Raw genomic sequence first — 23,146 nt, 5'->3', positions numbered from 1 at the left:
ACCCCAGTTATCCAGACCCCTCTGAAAAGATGGTAAATTTTGCATGAATTTTTCTGCTCAGCATTACATTGAATACCTGCTCCTCATCAGCTGAAAATTAATAAAAGCGCCCCATGGCCCTAAAACTACAACTGTGCCAAAGTTAGAAAATGCACTATAAACAATTACAATTTGTTTACAATATTTAGAAGGCTCTTTTGCCATTAAGTTAACTTTTAGTATGTTATAGAATGGCCTATTTTTAGAACTTTTGAACTGGTCTTCATTTTTAATTTTTTACAGTTTTTTAATTAGTTGCCTTCTCTTTTTTACTCTTTCTAGCTTTTTTAAGGGGGTCATTAACACCAGCAGCCAAAAACAGGTTCTCTGGGAGGCTATTTTTCTACGTAGGCCCTCCTATTCGTAGTCATCTTTCAAACCATTGCCTGGTTGCTTGGTTAAATTTCTGGTTGTTAAGGTTCACCAGAGTGGTATAAAACATCTTGGTACCATATAAATAAAGGATAATAAAATAAAAAGGGTCGGAAGACCATTAGGTCAATAATCCAGCACTGTGTCATGATTTTGCATATCAGATTAGAAGGTTAAAATGAATGGTGTGAAACAACATCTTTATAAGTCTTTGAAAAGGGCTATTCCTCCTTGTTTGGTGTTACTTTATTGTAAATACTAATTTGTTATAATATTGTTGTAAATAACTATGTTGGCTCTATATAAACACATTTTGAAGATGGTAGTGTCAGCGGGGGCCTCCGGCACCCACGGGAAGGGTGAAGTCAGGATCAAGGAGGAAGGCCACTTCCAGCGAGTCCGAGCGAAGTACAGATGCAGGATAATCCAATAGCGAGGTCAGGTTCAGGTAAAGGTCACTTAAGGCAGGCAGCAAGGTTCAAGGTCAGGAACAGGCAATTAAACAGCAACAGGAAAGCAGATGAGACAAATAGAGACCCAGGAACACAATAGGTATATTGAGCTATACTCGGGCATTGAACCTGGGTCTCTGGCTTCCTTTTAAGTTTGAATTTGGCGCCATAGCGCGTGACGTCATCGCGCCGGCGTCCTTGCGCCCACGTGGAGTCCTGGGCGCCGCCATCTTGGATCCGCCGCGCTGAGAAGGAGGACGCCGCCGCACACCAGGTAGGGAGCGCTTCGTGACAGGTAGCCAGTGCACAGGTGGAGATTGTTAAAGGTCATTCCCTGATTCTTGTGGTGTATCCTTTTTGGTGCTGTCCTCCTTTTCTAGACACTGGTAACAAAAATAAAAATTTGATCCTCTTTCTTTTAGTTGAGCCTTTATCTGCTGAGGCTGGGAGTCTGGCAGCAGTAATTGCTGGTTCCCCCCACAGTAAAGGAAGATGGCATAGTCCTCAGGGTTGCTTGGCTTGAATTTAAGGGCGCAGAGGTGTGTGAGATCCACCACTGTCTGAGAAGGGCGTAGAAGGATAGTTTTAGTAGTGCAGCCATTCACTGGGTCTTGATGAGCAACACGTAGAAAATTCTACAATGAAAATAAAAACTGTTAACCACACCACATTTCCTATACTCATATAAAGTATGCATTTCAGCTCCGAAATCTGCTCTGTGTGCGAGCTACCAGGCCAACACAAAGGGAAAAGGTTGATGCCAGCATAGGGGATGATTCTTGGCCTGCTGAGAACAGTGGCATAACAAGAACAAATAGAGACCCCCACAAATAATCTTCAGAGGGGCCCAGCACATATTGTGCCCCCTGAGGGCACCCCCCGCCTGTGGCTGCTTGCTACTGCCCACCCCTGCTAGATTGTGGTGGATGGCTAAATTTTAAGTTGGAGGGAGGCTGGGGAAAGTGGACAACAATAGAGCAGATCACACAGTATGGAACACCCCTGCCCCCCCAACCGCAGGGTCTGCTGTATATGTAGTTACACCACTGATCCAGAATCAGCCCCATGTAGCATTAGCCTAAGCCCCTCCACACTGACACTCTAATACCATTTTCTCTATAATCCACTCTTATAAATCATACCTGTAAATCATTGAGGGAAGGCAACCCTTGTCTCTTGCGATGCCATTCACTTAATGAGAGCCCCATGTCTGGTGGATGAGTGTGTAACGAAGACAAAACAGATAACGAGGCAGACACACTAGTGAGATAATATCCCCCTGTGAAAGAGCAAATTAGGATAAACAAACAGTTATTATAGGAAGGGGTCAAAATGAAAGCAACAGAAAAGGAAAATAAAAAGATATGAGAGTAAAAAAAATAGAAGGAAAAGCATCAAGATGAGGCAAAGTGATAAGAGATTTTTGGAAATTGGGGGGAAGCAATATTACATAGTACTGGTATAGGATCCATTATCCAGAAACCTGTTATCCAGAAAGCGACAAATTATGGGAAGTTCATCTCTCATAGACTTTATTCAAGGGCAGTGGCACCCAGGGAGATTAGTCGTCTGTGATATATCTTTGCTATTGCGGGTGACTAATCTCCCCGACATGCCATCCCACACATCCAACTGCCCTTAAAAAAATAATTCACATTTTCTAATTATATCCTTTTTCTCTGTAATAATAAAACAGAAATTTGTTCTTGATCCCAACTATGATTTAATGTATCCTTACTGGAGGAAAAACAATCCTGTTGGGTTTATTTAATGCTTAAATAATTTTTACAACATTTAAAGGAGACAAATCATGTTAAAATTAAGAATGTACCAGTGAATACTCCTCTAAAAATAGAAGGATTGAAAATTGAGAAATTCCCCCAAACCCTACTAGTCCCGCCCATCTGTTCCACTTCCTGCTGGCTGAATTCTGTGGATGTGCAGGGAAGGAGGTGGCACTCAGCACTGTAGGGTAGGAACCAATCAGTGGCTAGGCTGACCTGATATGAAACAGCAGCCTGTCTTTCCTTGTGTGACTGCAGGGCTGTGATTGGCTATTCCCCTCTTACTTTGCTTCTGGCAGGGACCGTTAGGACACACCCACCCCTCATTTTTAAAGCAAAGTAAAACCAGCACCATATATTATCCATAATTGCCTACAAAATTAGGGTTTTTTTTTATTTTTCCAATATGTCTCCTTTAAGGTATGGAGATCCAAATTAGGGAAAGACCCCTTATCTGGAAAACCCCATGTCCCAAGGATTTTGGATAACAGTTCTATTCAAAATGAGAGGGAGAAGGGGCATGGTATAAAAAATGAAGATAAAAGGTAGGTAACAAGAGAAAAAGGATATGCATTATATTAAGTATGACAACAATTCAAATAGTGTAAGTATTATACCAGTCAAACAAAGACACAAAAATGTCACTCACCTTCCCCAACCAGGGTGTCCTGTGGCAGCAGCTCTCCTGTATAGTAGGTGTGAATCAGAAGCTGAGGCAGGTCACACAGTGCCAGCACATAGCACAGCGCAGGGAGAAACTCGTCCGCTCCACATGCATCATCTATTGAAAACAGAAACAAAATATGTTTTTTTTGTGTATTAGTCATAGCTCTGAGTTGCTATGGTATCGACAGGTTCCCCTGGAACCCTTGCACTTGATTAATCAAACAGACTTGGGGGTGACGATAGAGCACAAGTACCTTTAATGAATAGTGTCCATACGCACGTCCATTTGGGCATGACTTGAGAGGTGTGTTCTTTAGGTTCTGCCTATATAGTTGATGCCCTCCTACAACATTGGCTCATAGAGAACACCTAAAACTATGAATATCCAAATATAATCCCTCCCTTAAAATCAGGTGATCCCAGTTGCAAAAAGATCCCTTCTCTGGAAAGCCCCAGGTCCCAAGTATTCTGGATAAGAGGTCCCATACCTGAATTATGCTTAATGATTTAATAAAGTAATACTTTTTAAACACAGCAGTTGCTATTTATCACAGAGAAATTGCAGTCACATCAGATCCAGAGACAACGGGACTGATAATTCAGTTTAGGGTGTGATTCTCAAAAATTCCTTCATTCTGCGACTAGAGGGAATTTTGACAGGATGGGTTTTGAAAGAGTTCTGCTTTCCTGTTCAATTTATCATTGATTTCATGAGCAATCATTTAATGGAAAACTATACCCCCGAGCATGAAGGTCTTTATTAAAATACATTGCATACCAAACCCCTGACAAGCCTCCCTAATTTGTTTCACAGAATTTTGGGCCTGAAAGTTAACCTTAAACTGAGGCGCTCACAGTAAATATCCCACAAGCACAGGTAAAGCTTCTGGAGTTGAATTTTCCATTTCATTGAATATGTGAATCAGTTGACTATTTAGGCATCAAGCTTACAAAGTTCTACTACTCCTTGGGGCACATTTACTAATCCACGAACGTCTGAAAAGCGCCCGAATGCGTTTTTTCGTAATGATCGAATTAGAGCAAAGTAACTTCACACTGCTGATCGTTCTCTTCGAATTTGTGAAAACCCATGTATTTTCACCAGGCAAAATTTTTCGAGTAAATGTTTGCTAGTTTACTAAGAGCACAAAAATGTTTTTTTGCCAAGAGAGCTTTCTACATGTTTAGGCTGGAGAACTGCCATTTTAAAGATTGGCGCTTTAGCATTTCATTATCTACATCACCTCCTCTATGCTAATTTGCCACATGTGTCATTTATTCATGGCAAAAAATGTCCTGAGAATTCCCCTTCTACAACTGTATGGGGAAAATACGCTGACAAATTTTTACGGAGAAATGAAGCCAGGAAAAAAATTTCATTCACAATAGAGCAGGGGTCCCCAACCACCGGGCCGTGGACCAGTGCCGGGCCGTGGGCTGTGTTACAATGGGCCGCCTCTGATCCCTGCTTACAAAGTGGCGTTTGGAAGATGTGCTGTGTATGACATGATGATACACCAATGCGTATAGCACTGCTGCATGTGACTTGGCGACATGCAGAACACCATGTCAGTGAGTCACAAGTGTCATACAGATATTGCTTTGCATGCTTATTACCAGGGCCGGATTTCTCTCTGAGGCGCCCCGAGGCCGCCCCTTTAGGTGTCCCCCTCTGCGCATGTGCGAACGCGCCCCCCAGTGTTCATGCGCGAACGCGACCCCCGTGCGCATGCGCAAACGCGACCCCCGTGCGCATGCGCAAACGCTCCTTCAAACTCCCATACGGAGCAGTGGGGAGAGGTCCCGACTGCTCCGTATGGGAGCCAAATTTAACATTTTTCTTGTGGTGGGGCGGCATGCCGCCCCTAAACTTCTGCCGCCCTAGGGCTGGGCCTTTCTGGCCTCTCCACAAATCGGGACCTGCTTATTACCATTCCCCCCCAGTAATTGAAATGCGCCCCCCCCCCTCTACACACTGCACACTGGTCCGTGGGAAAATTTTCTTAATTAAGAATGGTCCGTGGCGCAAAAAAGTTTGTGGACCACTGCAATAGGGTACTTGTGATTTTCAGTAAATATGTAATGTTTTGTAAAAATTTACCTGAAGAACTAAGTCAAACTTTGGTGAACTTAAACAAGTAAAACAATGTACTTTAGTACATAAGCCACAGAGGGTGTGGATAGTTTTGGCCATATAGTGTATAGCATGATATCTTTTCCTATTGAAATGAGGGCTTTGGCATGCTGTTCTATGGTTAGCCTTATGTGTACAGTATTTTAGTCATCCTAGGTTTTTTTATCATATAGTAACTCATTTAGACAGTAGTAAGCTAGGTTGAAAAATAACACACATCCATCAAATTCAACCTTTTATGTCTATATGAAACCTACCTAACTGCCATATGAGGTACCAGACCCTTGTTTTTCCATCCACAGTTACTCTTTCACTCCATAATTTATATTAGCCCATTCCTCACCTTGCTGTGCATCAATATTTCTGTAGACAAGTCTGCACGCTTGCAGCAAAAGACGGACTTTATCAGTTGGTGAATATTTTTCCTGCATTCTCAGCAGTTTGTGTCGTATCTTTTCCAGCTCTGGAGCTGTGGGCGCCATCAGGCTCACACCAAGAAGGGAGGAACCACTGTTCTTCACTGCTTGCATGTTCTTTCCAAGTCTCTCAAGATCTCCACTTTCTTCCACTCCCTTATGGATCACAGATACAAGATGAGCGTTTAATGGCTTCAAGATCAACCGATGAAGGGACTTCTCTAAAACTCGATCTGTGACATGAAATGAAGGGGGGGGTCAGTTTGTAAAAATAATTACTTTTCCCACTGTAATATCAAAATATTTTGTCAGTATAAGGCAGGGGTCTGCAACCTTTAATACATAAAGAGCCACTTGGACCCGTTTTCCAAAAGAAAAAAAAACTTGGAGCCGCAAAACCACGTCTGGCGGCGCGATGACGTCATCACGGTCCGGCGGCCTCTCTGATAGGCTGCCGGCAAGCGGCAGCACACACATCATCCTCCGCGGCAAGCAGCGCCTGAAAAGCCACTGAAAGACTAGTCACTAGTCTTTCAGTGGCTTTTCAGGCGCTGCTCGCTGCACCGGAGCCTCACCTAAGGCCAAAACGGGCCGCATGCGGCTCTGGAGCTGCGGGTTGCCGACCCGTGGTATAAGGGCATCTCTGCAACATATTCATTGGGAAATACTTTTCACACAGAAGCAAAAGTGCTGCTTAACAAATTTACCTGACAATATTTTCACCTTTTTAGCAAAGTACGATGTAACAAAGTCTCAGCCTGAAAATTAAAGGCCTGTTAGTCTGACATAAGTGATTTTTGGAAGGGGTTAATAAGGGAAAAGATAATGAAACATTTTGCAAATCACAATATTATGAGTTTGCGCCAGCATGCTTTTATGCACAACAGATCTTGCAGTACAAATTGAATTGCCTTCTATAAAGATTTGATCCACTTAGCGTTTTCTTAAAGCATTTGATACAATACCACAGAGATGGTTAAATAAGGACTTTTTGGCCATAAAGAACTGGCTGGAGTGGTAGTAAATGGAATATTTTCTAACTGGACCAGTGTACCTCTGGGTGCTTTTCCTTTTAATTTGTTTAATGTTTATTAATGACCCTGAAGTCGGCCTTGTAAATACTGTTGCTGTTTTAGCTTATGATCAAAATTGTGCAAAACTATAAGTTCCATGCAGAATGCTGCCACTTTGCAGATTACACTAAATTAGCGAACTGGGCATAAAAACTGGCAAATGAATTTCAGTGTTGATAAATGTAAGGCTATGCACTTTGGTAGAAATAATATATTTGTTAGTTATACACTAAATAGTAGTGATGTTGGGGTCCTCCTTAATTGAGAAGGTTTTGGGTTTTTTGTGGATAACAAAATGCACACCTCTAGGCATTATCAGTCAGTGGCTACTAAATCAAAGTACTGTCTTGCATAAAAAGGCATTAAATCGAGGGATGAAAACAAAATATTGCTCATGGGTTTGGGCCACAGTCATTAAGAGGGATATCAATGAGGTGGAGAAGGTGCAGAGACGGCAACTAAACTGGTAAAGGGGAACGAAAAATACAATTATGAGGAAAGACTATCAAGGTTGGGGTTGTTTTTTCTGCAAAAAAGGAAAGCTTGTGAGGGGACATGAATGCTCTTTACAAGTACAGAAGAAGAAATCATAGACTGATAGTGTGGAATCTTTTTTCACATAAAAAAGAACAAGAGGCCAACCCTTTAGACTTTTAGGACTGAATGGTTCTTGGTGAATGGTGAAGTCAGTGAAGTTATGATGGGAGATTATATTAAAACCTTTAAGAGTGGCTTGGATGACATCTTGGACAAGCATAATATATAATGTTATAGTGAATGTTATACTGAATAAACAAATATGTATAGCAGTAGGCAGCAACATTCATATACGTATATTCAAGCAGAAATAGAATGTAGTTTATATTATGCTGTTTAGGTGTAGTCAGTAAGAAGAACATTCAACATAAAAGAAGTTCATGCACTAAAAATAATTTTTATCCATATATTTTATTAATAAATGTACCTTTATTTCTGACCGCCCTTAATTAAGAGAAAGATCCTTGTTAAATCCAAAAATAATTTCTTAATAAGTAGGTATGCACCAAACCCAGGATTTAGTTCAGGATTCAGGCAAGATTTGGCCTTTTCCAACAGGATTCGGCCAAATCCATGGTCCTGTCCAAAACAAATCCGAATCCTTAAAATCATGTAACTTTTTGTCACATAAACACGCCATGCCTTTGGTTATTTTTTACCCCTTTGGGAGCTTGATTTGCATATACGAATTAGGATTCAGATTTGGTCTGGTATTCGGCCAAATCCTTTTGGCCAAGTACTTGATTCGCTGTATCCCTATTAATAAACTATATTCATTCTGCATATAACAGCCCTTTACCTTGTTCTTCCAGAGAAAGAGTCTCTAGTTGTAACTCTGCGCTTTCCCTCAGGACATGCTTCACCTTATCCATGAAATCTCTCACCTCCTTCAACAGTGTTTTGTATGATCCTTCTTCATCCTCTGTATCCTTCTCCTTTCCACCCATACTTTCTCCATCTGTCACTCTTCTCAAAAAATCTTGTAATTCCTTTCCAAATTCTGTTTGGATATCTCTTGACATTTCTTCTATGAACATTAGGACTTTTCTTTCTGGGGAAAGCAGTGACAGGAAGGCCCCACTGACTGCTCGAAAAGAGGACCGCCCACTTTTTTTCTTTATCTTCCTCCTTCTTGTAAGCTGGGGAGAAAACTTTCCAAAGTCTTCAGATGTTCCCTCTTCACTGCTACTGGATCCACTGTCCTGCACTTCCACAGGAGACAGACCGTTTGAGCTAGATTGTTCTATTTCCTTTGACTCTTGCGTCCTGGTCAGTGGCACAGGCACCTTGTAGTCCCCTCCATCTGTAGAGCGCAACTGTGATATCTTTAATCCAAGCTCCATACTGCCTTTGCTCAAGCTTTTCTTCAGACGTTGTCTAAGAGATGACCTTGGTTTTCTGTAGTTTTGGTCTGATGATAGTTGACACTGTTCAACTTCAGCCTCTTGAGAAGCCAATAAAGGTGCTATTCGCTCCTCCTCTTCCTCCTTCACTACCTCCTGTGAGGGTACAGGCGGAGGTGGATTTATAGGTGGTGACAAGGACCCTGAGTTTTCTGTTGACACCCTAACTTTAATGCTCCTTTGAAACTGAGAACGCTTGAGTGCTCCAGAGACCTTGGGTTTAAATAATGGATTAAAAAAACAGAGGGCTCCTTCACCTCCACCACTAGAAACTTCCAGTGGGCTGCGTGTCTTAAGAGAAGGAATGAGACTTGGAGTAATAATATCTGGGATCTCAGAGGGATTTGGAGACAGAAGAGGTAGGGGAGGAGAAGGGGATGGAGAAGGGCTTGCTGATGGTAACAGAGGGTCACGTGCATTGAGGGCAGATCTCCAGAACTCTACGCAATAATAAATAAAAGTGAGAAAACAGCACACATTAATACAAATAAAAACAAAGAAACAGGAAAACACAGAAAAATATAAAAGTTGTCTGTTGATATAAAATAATATTTTGCACTAGAGATAAAAAATAAGTTCCTTGTCACAATCATTGTCATGATCCTTGTCACTTACCAAGGCCCAGGTGAGAAATGGCTTCTAATTGCTTTCTGGAAGGTACTTTTTCTATGGCTGCAGGAAGTCTGAGTGTATATGGCAGAACATCCCTGTCAGAATAAAGAAGCGAATGAGGTGCACATAGGAAATACAAAGATAGTAAAAAGAATTTAAAAAATATAAAGAAAAGAAATAGGATACAGGGTAAATAATGTACTTGAATTGTACAAAAGTTATATAGTTATATAGTAGCAAAGTTATATGGTAACAAAGAAAAGTAAAATGGAAGTGCTATGCAACAAAATCATTAGTATCCACACAAAATAGGTAAAGGCTACATCAAGACTCATTGAAAATGACTTGTGTTCTGGGCATCTGTAGAGAGGAGTGGCACATATCCTTCCCTTATTTATAAGCAAACACTCCAGACCCAGGCAGATAAGTTATTATTCAGCAGACTTGCTTAATCCAACATTTTTCTCATGGTAGCATGTTGGGCCAAAGCATGTATGCTGAATAAAAATTCATTTATCAACTTGGCATGCTGTCTAACATAGAATGCACCAAAAAGACTAGTGCCTTGGCAGACTTCACTAAAGTCTTAGCCATCATATAGTGGGCTTTGTATTTTATACTAGTCTACACTTTATAGTAAACACAGGATTTACATTGTGCATTTGCTATGGCAGCACACACACTTGCTATTGCTTTAACTTCTATAACCATTATTGGATCTTTAATTCTGACCCCCATGTGGGAGTTCTGTTGTGTATGTTAGCAATACCTGATTCAAATATTTAAGTTAGGTGTTTTTTCAATCTGACCTGTGTGTTCAGGACCAAAAAAAAAATCAAGTCGCTGACTAACAGGTTAGAGAGATGCAAAGGAAGAGTTATGTTCTGGCTATTACGTTAAAAATCTGCTCACTCCAACCTTTATAGATTACATTTTTGGCTAAATAACTATATTGAAAACATTTTTTATTTGCCTGGTTTTATTTTTACACTGAACTGTTTCTGTAAATCCCCAGTCTGAAAGTTTGAAAAACAATAATAGGAGTCTCTTATTATTCCAAGTGCAGTAAGTTTCCCACAAAAAAAAACATTTATTAAAGGTAGTCAGCCAACAAGTGCTCCTTGTGCTTCTGTATAGTTGTGCTTAGTGCTGTTGCCTTCCTCCTGCTTCCTGTTCTGAATTGCAGGCAGTTGCATGTATTGGTGTAGGAAAACCAAACCAGTTGGTAGCTTCAGGCTTCCCACAGCAGCCCGTGTCAATCTCCGCAGTCTAACAGACTCAAGGTGGCCATACACAGCCAATTTCAGCTGCTGATATCGGTCCTCTAGATATATATTATGATAGTCTAATAAAATGATTTATCAATGACTTATCAATGCGGACACTTGTCATTATAATGGGCTGGTGCACTCTTTGTTATACTAAACATTACTAAATACTGTTTATCCAAACAACATCGGTGATTGCTCCCCCTAATTATAAATGCAAGAAAACGAGAAACTCATTCCCCAGACTCACTTTTCACTGCTGTAGTGAGCTACAAGCCTTATCAGATCAGGGAAAGTGAGCTCTGACTCTTCCAGATAAATGCCTACAGAGATAGAAAACAATGCATTTAATTAGATACATCATCACAGGTCACGAAAATGCATAAGTAATGTTTATTTATGAGTCATGCTTTAAAGGTAGGTGTATTTTTCTCTGCAACATAACAAAGAGCCAGGATTAACATATAAGAAATATCCTTATAAATGGTGCTTAGTGATATTACCATTTATAGTCAATGCTTACGGATGTTTTGTGTCACATGGCTGATTATGAATTATAAAAATATTGTACCTATAGGATATTAGAAGTCAGCTCACAGTTCCATGACATGTATAAAAACAGGCCTTTATATGGAACTGGAACACCTTTTAGCTGGTGTATTATTTCCTGTATACCTGAAATATGCATGCCCAAGTCTATATGTGTGCTTGTTCATTTATACATGTGTAAGGTGTGTGGGTTTTATTATTAGTATTACTCCTCAATTGCAGGGGTCTCCAACCGTTTTTACAAGTAAGCCTTATTCAAATGTAAAAAAAAAATAATGGGAAGTGATAAAAACATGAAAAATATTCCTGTGGGTGCCAAATAAGGACTGTGATTTGCTATTTGGTAGCCCCTATGTGGACTTGCAACCTACAGGAGGCTCTGTTTGGCAGTACAACTGGTTCAAGCACCTGTTTGACACCACTGGGAGCAACATCCAATGGGGAGCAAGCGTGCCCCCCCCAGTCAGGGTCGGACTGGGGGGTGCAGGGCCCACCGGGGCTCCCGCAGGTGCCCCAGCCGCGTCCCCTAACCCCCCAAGGGGCCCCCCTAACCCCCCCACAGGGCCCCCACCTGACGTCCTCCCCGAGCGCATATAAATTGAACGCGTCAGTAGGGGGAGCGCCGGCAAAGGTCGGACTGGGCCTCCGGGGCCCACTAGGGCTGGGGCCCACCGGGATTTTTCCCGGTGTCCCGGCGGCCCAGTCCGACCCTGCCCCCAGTCACTGACTAACTAAGTTCTGGTCATATAAGACATCTGGTCACTTCATCCTTAATAGATTACATTTTTGCCTAACTAACTATATTAGAAATATTTTTTATTTTGCAATGTCTATCCATTTTACCCAGTTTCATTTTTACACTGAACTGTTGATTTAAGTGTTCCACATGCCTACCTGCAGGGCTTTTGTGTATATATGCCTGATGAATGAAGCTTGGACCAGAATCATCTGACAGTCTCACACATAAAACCATCTTCTGGCGAGTATTGGACTTTCTCACTAGGAATGTCTGTAAGATAAAGACATGTTTGATCATGAAGAAGATATCAAATTTTCAGTCAGGTTCTGTATATTATTCTCGGTACAAATATGTCTGAAGTACCTCTTTCTGTACGATTAACGAAATTATTATTGGTAGGGCCTGGATGCAGGACATGCGCAAGGTTCCAATAGGGCCTGAGGGGGTTTGGGCAGGGGTGCAATCCCTGGTAACTCAACCACTATTTTGTACTTAAATAGATTTCAACTTTGATTTTTACATGCCTGTTTATAGGACTGCTCATTGAGTGCTTGCTCTCACCCATACGGTTGTTTCTGCGCCCCTAGGTAGGGCTTAGGCGGTGCACCTGAGCCTCCCCTCGACTGTGGTGAGTTCGGGACTACTTTATTTATTCCTGGTATCTCAAATACCTTAAAGCAGCCCCTTTAACATCTATTTCTGTAAATTACCTACCCCTGGAGGCTCCCTTTGCAATATATGCAGTGCAGTTGCCGAGTTGACTGTGCGGTGGAGCCAAACACTTTGGGTGAGTAGCAGTCTGTCTGTGATGCTGACTGATGTTGGCGACCCCTTGCGGATTGGAGTTGGAGAGGATTCCTGATATGGGAAATCATATACCGGTTCAGTCATCCTGCAGGAACAGAAAGATCACAGTTTATAGATGTACTGTATATTGGGCCCTAGCAACCAGATAGCTGCTGAAATTCTAAACTTGAGAGCTACTAATTAAAAAAAGCGAAATAATCCAAAAACAAACTTGCAGCAATAAATAAATACATTAATAAACAATAAAAAATAAGACCAAGTGCAAATATCATTGTGTGTGAAAAGTGAATATAAAGGTGAACAACATCCAGTACCATTAAGTGCAATGCGTTTTAGCTTTTTTTGGTTATATGCTGCAGGCCTCCCTTGGGCAGCTTTTTCCTGGTACACATTCAACTTCCTTTTAAAATCCATTAGTCCAGGCCCTTCTTTATGCTTGTGATACAAATTGAGGATCTATGCCCAGAATGCTTGGAACTTAGGGTTTCCAGATGAGGGGTCTTTCTGTAACTTAGAGCACCTTTCCTAAAAGCTACAAAACATTAAAACATTAAAAGAAAGCAACAGCTTTGTTTTGCCAGCAACATAAACTTAAAGGCTGCTTAAATATAAAGTAAATGGCGTTGCTTTATTATTATTAGAGAATAAAGAAAACTGTTAAAAAAAATCAGAATTGTTTAAAGGACAACAAAACTCCTATAAATTAGGGTTTTGTTTTCCTTGAATTTCCAAGGGAGTTTTTCTGCTGCACTGGGCTGGAGCATGTGCAATATATTAAAGTTGTAAAAATGACTATACTTCAATACGCTAGAACTAGAGGTCAGTAGAAGAAGCACGTGTCTAGGGTGGAGGGGCATTAGGCACATAACTCTTTTTTCTGTGTACCCCTGGTCTAGGCCCAAGGTCATTCTCTCCCCTGCGCACTCCCTTTGGCTCACACATTATCACTACACTCATTTGCGCATATGTGCGGGGGAAGGGGGCATGATGGCCGCAGGGTTGCCTAGGGTGCCTACCCTGGCAGTGACTTCACATGTGCTTTCCTAGGTCTAGGGCAGTGCACTACTCTGAGCTAGTGTGTACAGGAGAGTAGAATTGGCATAGGGTTACCATGTGGCTTCCCAAGACAATAGTCCCCCCTTGCATCCCCCACTTCCCCCCATGTCACTATGTGAAAAATGTAGGGTTAATTTCTATAATGGGTTTGGGATCCCATCCTGTCCTACCCATCTCAAACTGAATGAAGATTCAGTGTTTGTACAGTTGTTTGTAGTTCTAAGGGTTGGATTTCCAACACAGATGCTCCAAGTCCACAATTTCAGGATTTGTCCAAATACCAAATCCACTGCAAAAGATTTGGCTGAATCCTGAATCAAATCTGGATTCTGGATCACTCTGGATTCTACCAAATCTGAACCCTGCAAAAAAGGCTCAGATTTGCCCCAGAGAGACGGTTGCAGGGTTTGGTGCATCTCTAGTTTCCATCCGTTACTTCAGGCTGCAGAAATGCTAGAATCACTCCAGCAGAAATGCATTCAGCTAATGTTCACTGTCACTTCAAAAGCCTGAAAGTTTGGTTGTTGTATTCCACAACAAATGAGATTTTTCAAAAGTTCCACAAATATATACAGCCCCTGGGTGGGTATTAGCTGACAGGTTAAAGAAAGTCAAGTGAAGCTAATTTTAACTGACTGGTAGAAAGTATTTTTGAAGCAGAACAACAAATTTGCTGCTGAGAAGGGCCGGAACTAGGGGTAGGCAGAAGAGGCACCTGCCTAGGGCGCAACAGCAGGGGGCGCCAGGCAGGTGCCTCTCCTTTCACTTACCCCTATTTCCGTGCCTTTCCCCCCACTGCATCACCCCCCACCAGCAGCCTCAACAACCCCTGTGTGCGTTCACTCACTTGCACATATGTGCGCGCCCACGGAGGGGCCTTTAACTAATAATCAGTTTTAAAGCAAAAATTTGATTAGCTGCCACAGGTAACTGCCCAGGAGCAAATTTGCCCAGTGTTAATAAATGAACCCCCAAAACACCACTCTCTCAGTAGCAAGACCTTTCTTCTGCATTCTGATAAAGGCAGTATACATAGATATTAAAAAACAGCTTGCAGCTTGTGCAGACCCAGAGGAGATGCCAAATCTAGGTTACTGCGGTTACAATACAAAAGCTAAATACAATTGGCAATAAAAAGATATGTCTGTCAAATTCACCCTTTTGCGCAAATAAAACCTATCCTTACTTGAAACTATGCAATGTTAGTACAATTGCTTCAGGGAGAGAATTTACATGTTCCCTGTGACATCTAAGAACAAGTTAAGACTCAGATGTGCCAACCTGGCAGCAAAGTGCTCTACATTATATCACCGCAGCCAGCATTTGATGGAAACATTTGATGGACAGCATTTGCTTTCACCAAGGAGTTCCGTGCCCATATAAATGTGACAGGAATGAACCTAGAAGTGAAGTCTAGTACAGGTATGGGGCCTATTATCCAGAATGCTCAGGACCTGTCGTTTTCTGGATAAGGGATCCTTCTGTAATTTCGATCACCATAGCTTAGGTCAACTAAAAAAGAATTTAAACATTAAATAAGCCAAACAGGATTGTTTTGCCTCCAATAAGGATTCATTATATCTTAGTTGGGATCAAGTACAAGGTACTGTTTTATTATTACAGAGAAAAAGGAAATTATTTTTAAAAATTTTAATTATTTTATTTCAATTGAGTCTATGGGAGATTCCATTTTCATCTGCATAGTGGGTTACCAGGTTACAGATCCCATACCCGTATCTTAACTTTTTCTTTTACTATGGCAATATTAAATATGAGAATAATGGTGTCGAAGCATATTTATAAAATAAAAAAAATGATAAAATAAAAAATGAAAACTTGCAAATTATCTTAGAATATCAATGTCTATGTCATAATAAAAGTTCATTTAAAGGTGAAGTACCCATTGCTTTCCCAGCATCCCTCTCAGTTATTTTGCTCTCTTTCAAGGTGCACCTCAAATTACCCGAATGTCAGGCAGGGCAGCTTTAAGGTATCAGTGGGCCCAGGGTAAAGATCCCATTGGTAGGCCCCAACTGCCCCAAACATTTGTGATGACCTACCCTCAAATAGGTGAACTTCAATATTTCCATACAAGAATGGGTCATTAGAGGACTATCTACCATAGGCCATCTCTACTCTGCAACCTCCCTACGGTGGTTTTAGGATTTGGTGCAAAAATATATCTTACCACAAACTCAAAAATGTATCCATATGCAGCATCTGCATTTACTAAAACATTCCTCCCTGATATCCATACTTTGATACAAGCCACTATAATGGAGTATCTGTACGTAAAAGCCTGGAATGGAAAAGCAATTCCACATCATATCTAATCAATGGCAAGACATTCTTTCAGCTCCAAAAGGAGCTACCTGTTGTACAAACCACATAGAGAAGCATATCAAATTGACCCACAGGTGGTTACTTACACCAAAATCTGTAGCTTAAATTACCCCTCCCTATTCAAGCCAATGCTGGAGACTGAGCAGTTAGCAAGGGTCACTGTTACCCATGTGGTGGCATTGCCCCTTGGTATATCTCTTCTGGAAGGAAGTCTTCAAACTGAATAACAACACATTGCACTGTGACCTACATCAACAACCTCAAATAGCACTACTGTAGTTATATCCAATGGGCCTTCCAAATACAACCAAAAAGCTTCTATTTTATGTATTTAACACAGCTGGCTTTTTAATAGAAAAAGTTTGGAATAAGAAGACAAAAAACCTGCCATCACCCAGTCCAGCAACTGGACTTTAGAACAACCATGGAAAAAAATGGTTACCACGACCCCCAAGCTAAATACACCAAAATATGGGATACTGGCACCACAGATACTTTTTTATCTTATCATCCTGCCTAGACACTCTATCAGCCTAGGTACTTTAACCACTTCTTTTCTCTTCTCTGTTGTAAACAGTTTGAATGCTTTAAACACTCAGCTTAAAAAAAATGTCTTAAATAAAGATAACAGCTTTTTATTAAAACGATCCCTAATGAACATAGGCTCCAATATAAAGGTAAAGTGAATAAAAAAACATAAAAATGGCCATGCTGTAGAGCTCCATTTCCACTTGATTAAAATGAGGGGCCTGACATCTCTGGGGGATGCTTCCATTAAAAATGATACCATATAAAAAGACCGTTTGTGGGCTCCCTGTCCTTGTGGGCCCTGGGCAAGTGCTCTGTTTGTCTATTTATTACATTGGCTCTGATCTCAGGAGGTGATGGGAAGAATAAGATCTCCGAGAACATCTGGGAGTCTGGCCATAAATGCAAGAAAGCTAACATCTTGGCAAGGTGAACTCAACCGAACAACAGAAAGTATAGATGTTGGGAGCTCTCATTTATTGTTAACACTTGTATAGTTCTACATTGAGTGCCATCCATCTGCCCACACACATACACATACTTACCAGGCAGTTCTGTAAAATCATGCTGAGTAAGTTTGCTTTAAATTCTCTACTGCACTACAAATGTACTAATAATAAGCATACTGTTCTATGCTGTAAAATAATGCTTGTTCCATATATTTTTAATAAGTTGCACTGAATATTCATTCTGGGAACTGATGCACAGCGTGAAGTACTATATATATATATATTATGGGATTTTAAAATTACAGGTATGGGACCTATTATCCAAAAATCCATTATCCAACAAGTTTTCTGAATTACAGAAAGGCCATCTCCCAATGACTGAATTTTAATCAAATAATTAAATAATTAAAATTTTTAAAAATTATTTATTTTTTCTCTCTATGATGAGACAGTAACTTGTACCCAACTAAGATATAATTACTGTTTAAATAATTTTTTAGTTGACTTAGGGGCACATTTACCAAATCACAAACGCTTGGAGCGTTCATTCGAATGCTTTGAGCGTATTTCGCCGATTTTTTCGTACGTCCATGCGATTTTTTCGTACGGCGCACGACTATCTGTACGCTGCACAAACGCTTGCACGAAAAAATCGGAAAGGTTTTACTGCTGTTTACAATTGTACGGTATGAAAATTTCGTGACTTTCGAATCGCCAATACGATATTATCGTGACTAATACGATTTTCTCGTAAGCATTTTCGTGATATTTGTGATCTTCAGAAATTTTCGTTTCCAATCTGAATTTTTCCCATTCGGGATTCGAACTCGTGATTTGATAAATCTGCCCCTTAATGTATGAAGATCCAAATTATGGAAAGACAACCTTATCTGGAAAACCTCAAGTTCTGAGCATTTTGGATAACAGGTCCCATACACTCATAGAATTTAAAAAAAAAAAAAAAAAAAAAATATATATATATATATATACTAAATATAGTATATACTGTATATATAAAATTTTCTTAAGAATTACATTGTCTTTCAACAGTACGCCATGTAATGCCATGTAATATACCATGCTATGTCTAATAATGAAGCACTGTATAACATGCTTACTGTATGTAATAGGAATCCATTATCCAGAATGCTCGGAAAAATTATTCACTAATAATAATATTCAAATAACCTCTTATCCGGAATACCCTTTGTCCCAAGCATTCTGGATAAGGGGTCCTATACGGGGTCCAAAGGGTATTCCAGATAAGAGGTCTTTCCGTAATTTGGATCTCCATACCTTAAGTCTACTAAAAGGATTGTTTTGCATTCAATAAGGATTATTTATATCTTAGTTAGGATCAATAACATGTTTTATTACTACAGAAAAAAGGAAATCAGTTTTAAATTTCTGAATTATTTGATTAAAATGGAGTCTATGGGAGATGGCCTTTCCGTTATTCGAAACTTTCTGGAAAATGGGTTTCCGGATAAGGGGTCCGATACCTGTATATCAGTATTATGCCATCCAGGTGACCATAATCTTTTTTAAAAGCTGTCCCCTTTACTTAATGGTTAAACTAATTAAAATCCAAAAGAGAAAACATAGCAGGATGATGGCTGCAACAACAAAGTTAGCTAAAAGTTATTGATATCCCACATTGCCCCTTTAAAATATTTATGTTTAGCTTGTATGCTGTTCCAAACATTTCCTTCTTGATAAATGCATTCAGTGCTTTTCAGATTTTAAAACTACTGTGGAGTTTTCTTTTTGCCTCTCTAAGCTTATTTTCTTAGCTACTAATACATTTAGTAAGACTATACAATGCCAACATTTGAGCAGAAGTGCTGAGTAGCATACCTTGTGCAAGAAGGTCCTACCCTGCAAAGGGAATATTTCTCTTGATTTGCCCCCTCAGTGCCGCTGCTCAGACTGTGTCCAAGTAAATTCCACTGTGTCTGCCTGATTTTACTCCAGCCAGTGTGATCTGAAATTAGGGACAGGATTACACGATCACATTGCAATTATATCCAGACAGATTATAAACAAAACTCAAATTAAAAGAGATTTGAAAGTGTACATTAAAATACGGGCTTAATGAGGAACACAGTGCAATGTGCAAAGTGCAACTCAGAATCAAATTGCCATGCTTTTTACCCACAATGCAGTGTTTTTCCCCAGAGTTTAAAGGAAAACTATATCTTCAGAATGAAATGATATCCAGGATAAAATGAAAAAACAGCAGCACTCCGGAAATGTTGTAGAAAAAAGTGACTTTACTCAAGTGCACAGTGCTGTGTGCACTTGAGTAAAGTCACTTTTTTCTACAACATTTCCGGAGTGCTGCTGTTTTTTCATTTTATCCTGGATATTGTTTTACCCTGGCTGAGGGTTCAGCTTGCACCTGGGGCTACAATTAGCTGGTTTGTCCATTGTGTAGCACACCTTAATCAATTTGTCAATTTATATCTTCAGAATGAGTACTTAACCAACAGATTATAGTTTATAACATATTAAGTGCTCTATTAAATAATCTTACTTATCTGGAATATATACAGTATATCAGTAAATATTGCCCTTTTACATCTTGAGCCACCATTTTGTGATGGTCTGAGGGCTCCCTAAGAGATCACCTGACAGGAAATAATGTAGCACAGTTTGCCTTTTTGTAATGGGATGGTATAACTTCCCCTGTGCCAACGTGTCAGAGTTAGTAATGACAGTTGTGTCAATGGTGCAAACCACATGGAAAAATTGGAATTAGCAAGGATAAGGCTGCCATAACCCTTAAGGGGTTATCATGGCAATGGAACTATTGCTTTCTATTGATGACTAACTACGTGCTCACCTGTTTGCTTTGCAGCTGTAAAAAAGAACAATATACAGTTTGCTATCATGTTTTTTTATATCAATGATGTGGGTTTCAGTCTGTTCCTGTAGGGGATCAGATAAGGGTCACTATACCTTCTTTTTGAACTTTTGCCTGTTTATTATTAAAGAGATACTGACCCAAAAACACTTTTTTCAAAATAATAATGTTAATTAAAGTTACCTATAGGTCATGTTGATCATTTTTTGCTAACAGGGCTGCTTTTGTATGTAATTGTTATTTGAAGTTCCTAAACTTGACTGTTTTGCCAACCTGACTGTCTCTTCTCATCCAGTCAGTTACAACTTCTAATGCTAACGGACCCCTGCTGCACAAATATGGCCTCCCTCTCATAGAAGAACGAGGGGCATCAGATAGGTAATGTAAAAACATCAGGCAAATACTTTTAAGGCAAAATTATAAATAGCATGCAAAGACAATATTATGATAGATGTATAAAAAAGGTTAATTTCTGGTGTCAGTATAACTTTAAGACCTAGCATAAGTATTTCCTTATTGCTTTGTTTTCTCCAGTATCTTAGTAGTACTTAATAATTTGCCCAATAGAGAGTGCTGTTTCTGAATGACCGATAGCAGAGTAATTTCTAAATGCAGTGCTCTAGCACAATTGTACCCAATTAATCAAAACTGCACATGTGCATGTTAGCAAATCAGATGCTAGCATTTTCAAAGCAGAGATTCTGGCACTTCTGGGACATGGGGTTAAAACAGAATTATTGTGTGATTTTTTGGAGCAATTCTTCTACCCCAACCAATGCACCCCACTAGATTTACCACTACAAATGTGCATAATTCAGTAAGAGAGGCAGGGTGGACACAAAAGAGCACATTCACTTACTTAGATGCAGTGTACAAAGTGCAATATCAAGTACAATTACCATGTTTTTCCCACAATGCTTTTTTTTGGCATAATTCTGGCATCATTGCAGGCACAAACTGGCTGTTCTTTTGACACAATTGGGCTGTGCCCACCACAGTTGCTATAGCGATTCAATAAGATGCATGCACTTCATTGCAAATCGGTTGTTGTTGTGGCAAATATTTTCTAAGTCTGCCCGGCATCATTTCCAGTGACCAGTACTTTAGGTGCAAGTGTGCTGCGCCTATTTATACAGGGCGCTGAGGGCAGGGACATTTTCGGCCCCTGAGGCGGCCCCTCCGATGCCGCCCCCCATCACTTAGCTTTACAGCACTGAAGGGGGTCCAGGGGGGGAGTGCAATTGCGCTCTCTACACTAGAAGAGCCGAATTTCCGTTTTAAAAAAATAGAAATTTGGCTCTTAAAGTTACTAGGAGCAACTTTTTGCTGCCCCTGGTAACTATGGGGGCACTTGCCATAGCTGCTGGTAGCAGCGCCCCTGACTGAGGGAACCCTGGAGCTACCCCCTGGTCAGGGTTCCCCTGTATCAACAAGTGCAGCACAGCCTGTTTCTGAATGGAAGGCAGGAAGGACTGAAGGAACTATAGAGAAGTTACTTGATGCAAATACCTTTAATAAAAGTGGTTTTAGGTTTAACTGATGGCAGAGAAAAGCACAAGTTGCCCACTGCACAAACAAAAATGAGCCCTAATGTCGCTTAATGCAACTATATGCGAGTGCAAGGAGCAAGCTTGAAAGCACCTTACCTGCATTTGTAATGACTCATATAGAGTCCTTAGTCCTCATTTCCTATACACAAGGCAAGATGCAAAATGTAAATGTGGAAGTTCCATGTTTTGGTTCTTTCCAATTTGGATTGTGCCCAAAGGTACAGCTCTTGAGATCCTGTGTTCACTTCTCCGAGTACAAAGCTGCCTAAATTTAGCAGCACTGAATTCATAAGGGGACAAGTGGTGGGCATCTCCTTTGATATTGCTTAGCTTGTGCATCTGAATGACAGGCTAACTAGGGAGAGCCATCAGGGACCAGGAGCGTTCTGCATCATGCCCAGGACTTTTAGTCTGGTACAAGGCGCAGATTGCAGATTGCACTGAAATTCCACACATTGTGCCCATGTGATTAGTAAATGAGCCCTGTTATGTAGAGAAACATCTCATTGTAAATAAATATTTATTTAAAAATGAAGTGAATATAAACTTATAAAACAGCTTAAAAATTGGGAACTCTGGTTCAGTTTCCCTCTTTATGATGTCAATACTGCAAGTTCTGTAGTGTAAATGAGATTTATACAGAGTGCAAGCTTTGCAGACAACATTGCTTTTAGTGTATATCTGTTTCTACTATTTATGTCAGAAGCCTGCAACTTACATCTGCCACTTCGTAAGTGAAACATGCCAGTGTATATTAACTATTTTTATGCTCCCTATCAGCAATTATTTTCACTCATCCTTGGTATATATATATATATATATAATATATAAACAGCCTCAGTACTATAAAAGTATTTCTTTAAGTGTCTTTTCCTGGGCATTTGCTGCTTATCACCTGGCATTCAAAGGAATGTACAATCTTAAGAATAACTAAAGAAGCTTTCTTTTATCCAAAAGAAGTCTAAGCTTTTATGTTGTACATACCTTGCCTTGCTCCGGCCTGGGACAGTGAGTCCAGATTCTCCTTCTTGCTCTTTTTCCCACCCCCATGGGTGTTCCCAGGGTGACTAACCCTTAGGGTGTTGCAAGGTATACACGCGGCTCCTTGCTCACTCATGATTTCCATGCACTCTCCTCCCTCCTTTTCTCCCTCTTACAGTTTTTCTTTCACTGTTCTTCTTCCCCACATGACTGCTTTGCAGAGACTTGTTAAATCAAAGCAGCTTTAGAGATTCATTTCATTAGCGGGGAAGAAAGAGAGTGAGGGAGAGAGAGAATGAGGGAGTGCATAAGAGAGAGACAAAGGAGAAATTTTAAAGAGAAAGAGTGCAAAAAGACTCTGAGCTACAAAAGGAAAGGAAATGAATTGGAGAAGAATGAGTTTAGTGGAAGGAGCTGCATTTTCATAGTATGAGTAAGAGTGAAATCCGGGAATGATTGTAAAGGACTGGAGTGAGAAGATAAAGGAGGGATTTCTACAGTAAATGGGTCAGAGGACAAAAT

General features: G+C 40.3%; 1 protein-coding gene and 1 long non-coding RNA gene across 2 annotated transcripts in view; one reads left to right on the top strand and one right to left on the bottom strand.

Moving 5' to 3' along the window:
* LOC116410362 overlaps positions 1–5,993 on the top strand; it is a 14,419-nt gene extending 8,426 nt beyond the window's left edge. The window contains exon 3 of the long non-coding RNA XR_004222325.1: positions 5,909–5,993. This is a non-coding gene — a long non-coding RNA (uncharacterized LOC116410362). The remainder of the gene's footprint in view (positions 1–5,908) is intronic.
* rin1 (Ras and Rab interactor 1) lies at positions 1,094–23,146 on the bottom strand. The gene is made up of 11 exons (XM_031900691.1): positions 22,628–23,146; positions 19,085–19,211; positions 12,759–12,936; positions 12,200–12,314; positions 11,007–11,079; positions 9,492–9,583; positions 8,273–9,316; positions 5,791–6,096; positions 3,297–3,428; positions 2,006–2,142; positions 1,094–1,498 (listed from the first exon to the last, which is right to left on the bottom strand). Exons 1-11 carry the CDS (start codon positions 22,767–22,769, stop codon positions 1,184–1,186), a joined length of 2,661 nt encoding a protein of 886 aa, XP_031756551.1. The 5' UTR covers positions 22,770–23,146; the 3' UTR covers positions 1,094–1,183.

The sequence above is a fragment of the Xenopus tropicalis genome, chromosome 4, assembly GCF_000004195.4.
Source record: "Xenopus tropicalis strain Nigerian chromosome 4, UCB_Xtro_10.0, whole genome shotgun sequence".
In the NCBI taxonomy this organism is placed as follows: domain Eukaryota; kingdom Metazoa; phylum Chordata; class Amphibia; order Anura; family Pipidae; genus Xenopus; species Xenopus tropicalis.
The sequence above is the reverse complement of the archived record's forward strand: the minus strand, read 5'-3'. Positions and strand labels throughout refer to the sequence as shown.

What these genes read in the sequence shown, in the direction of transcription:
- rin1 (XM_031900691.1), bottom strand. Translation starts at nt 22,769, where the DNA reads ATGGAAATCATGAGTGAGCAAGGAGCCGCGTGTATACCTTGCAACACC. An exon ending in TGCAAAGGGAGCCTCCAGGG is followed by an intron (nt 12,315 to 12,758) that starts GTAGGTAATTTA and finishes TTTATCTTACAG; the next exon opens with ACATTCCTAGTGAGAAAGTC. An exon ending in AAATATTGATGCACAGCAAG is followed by an intron (nt 3,429 to 5,790) that starts GTGAGGAATGGG and finishes TGTTTTCAATAG; the next exon opens with ATGATGCATGTGGAGCGGAC.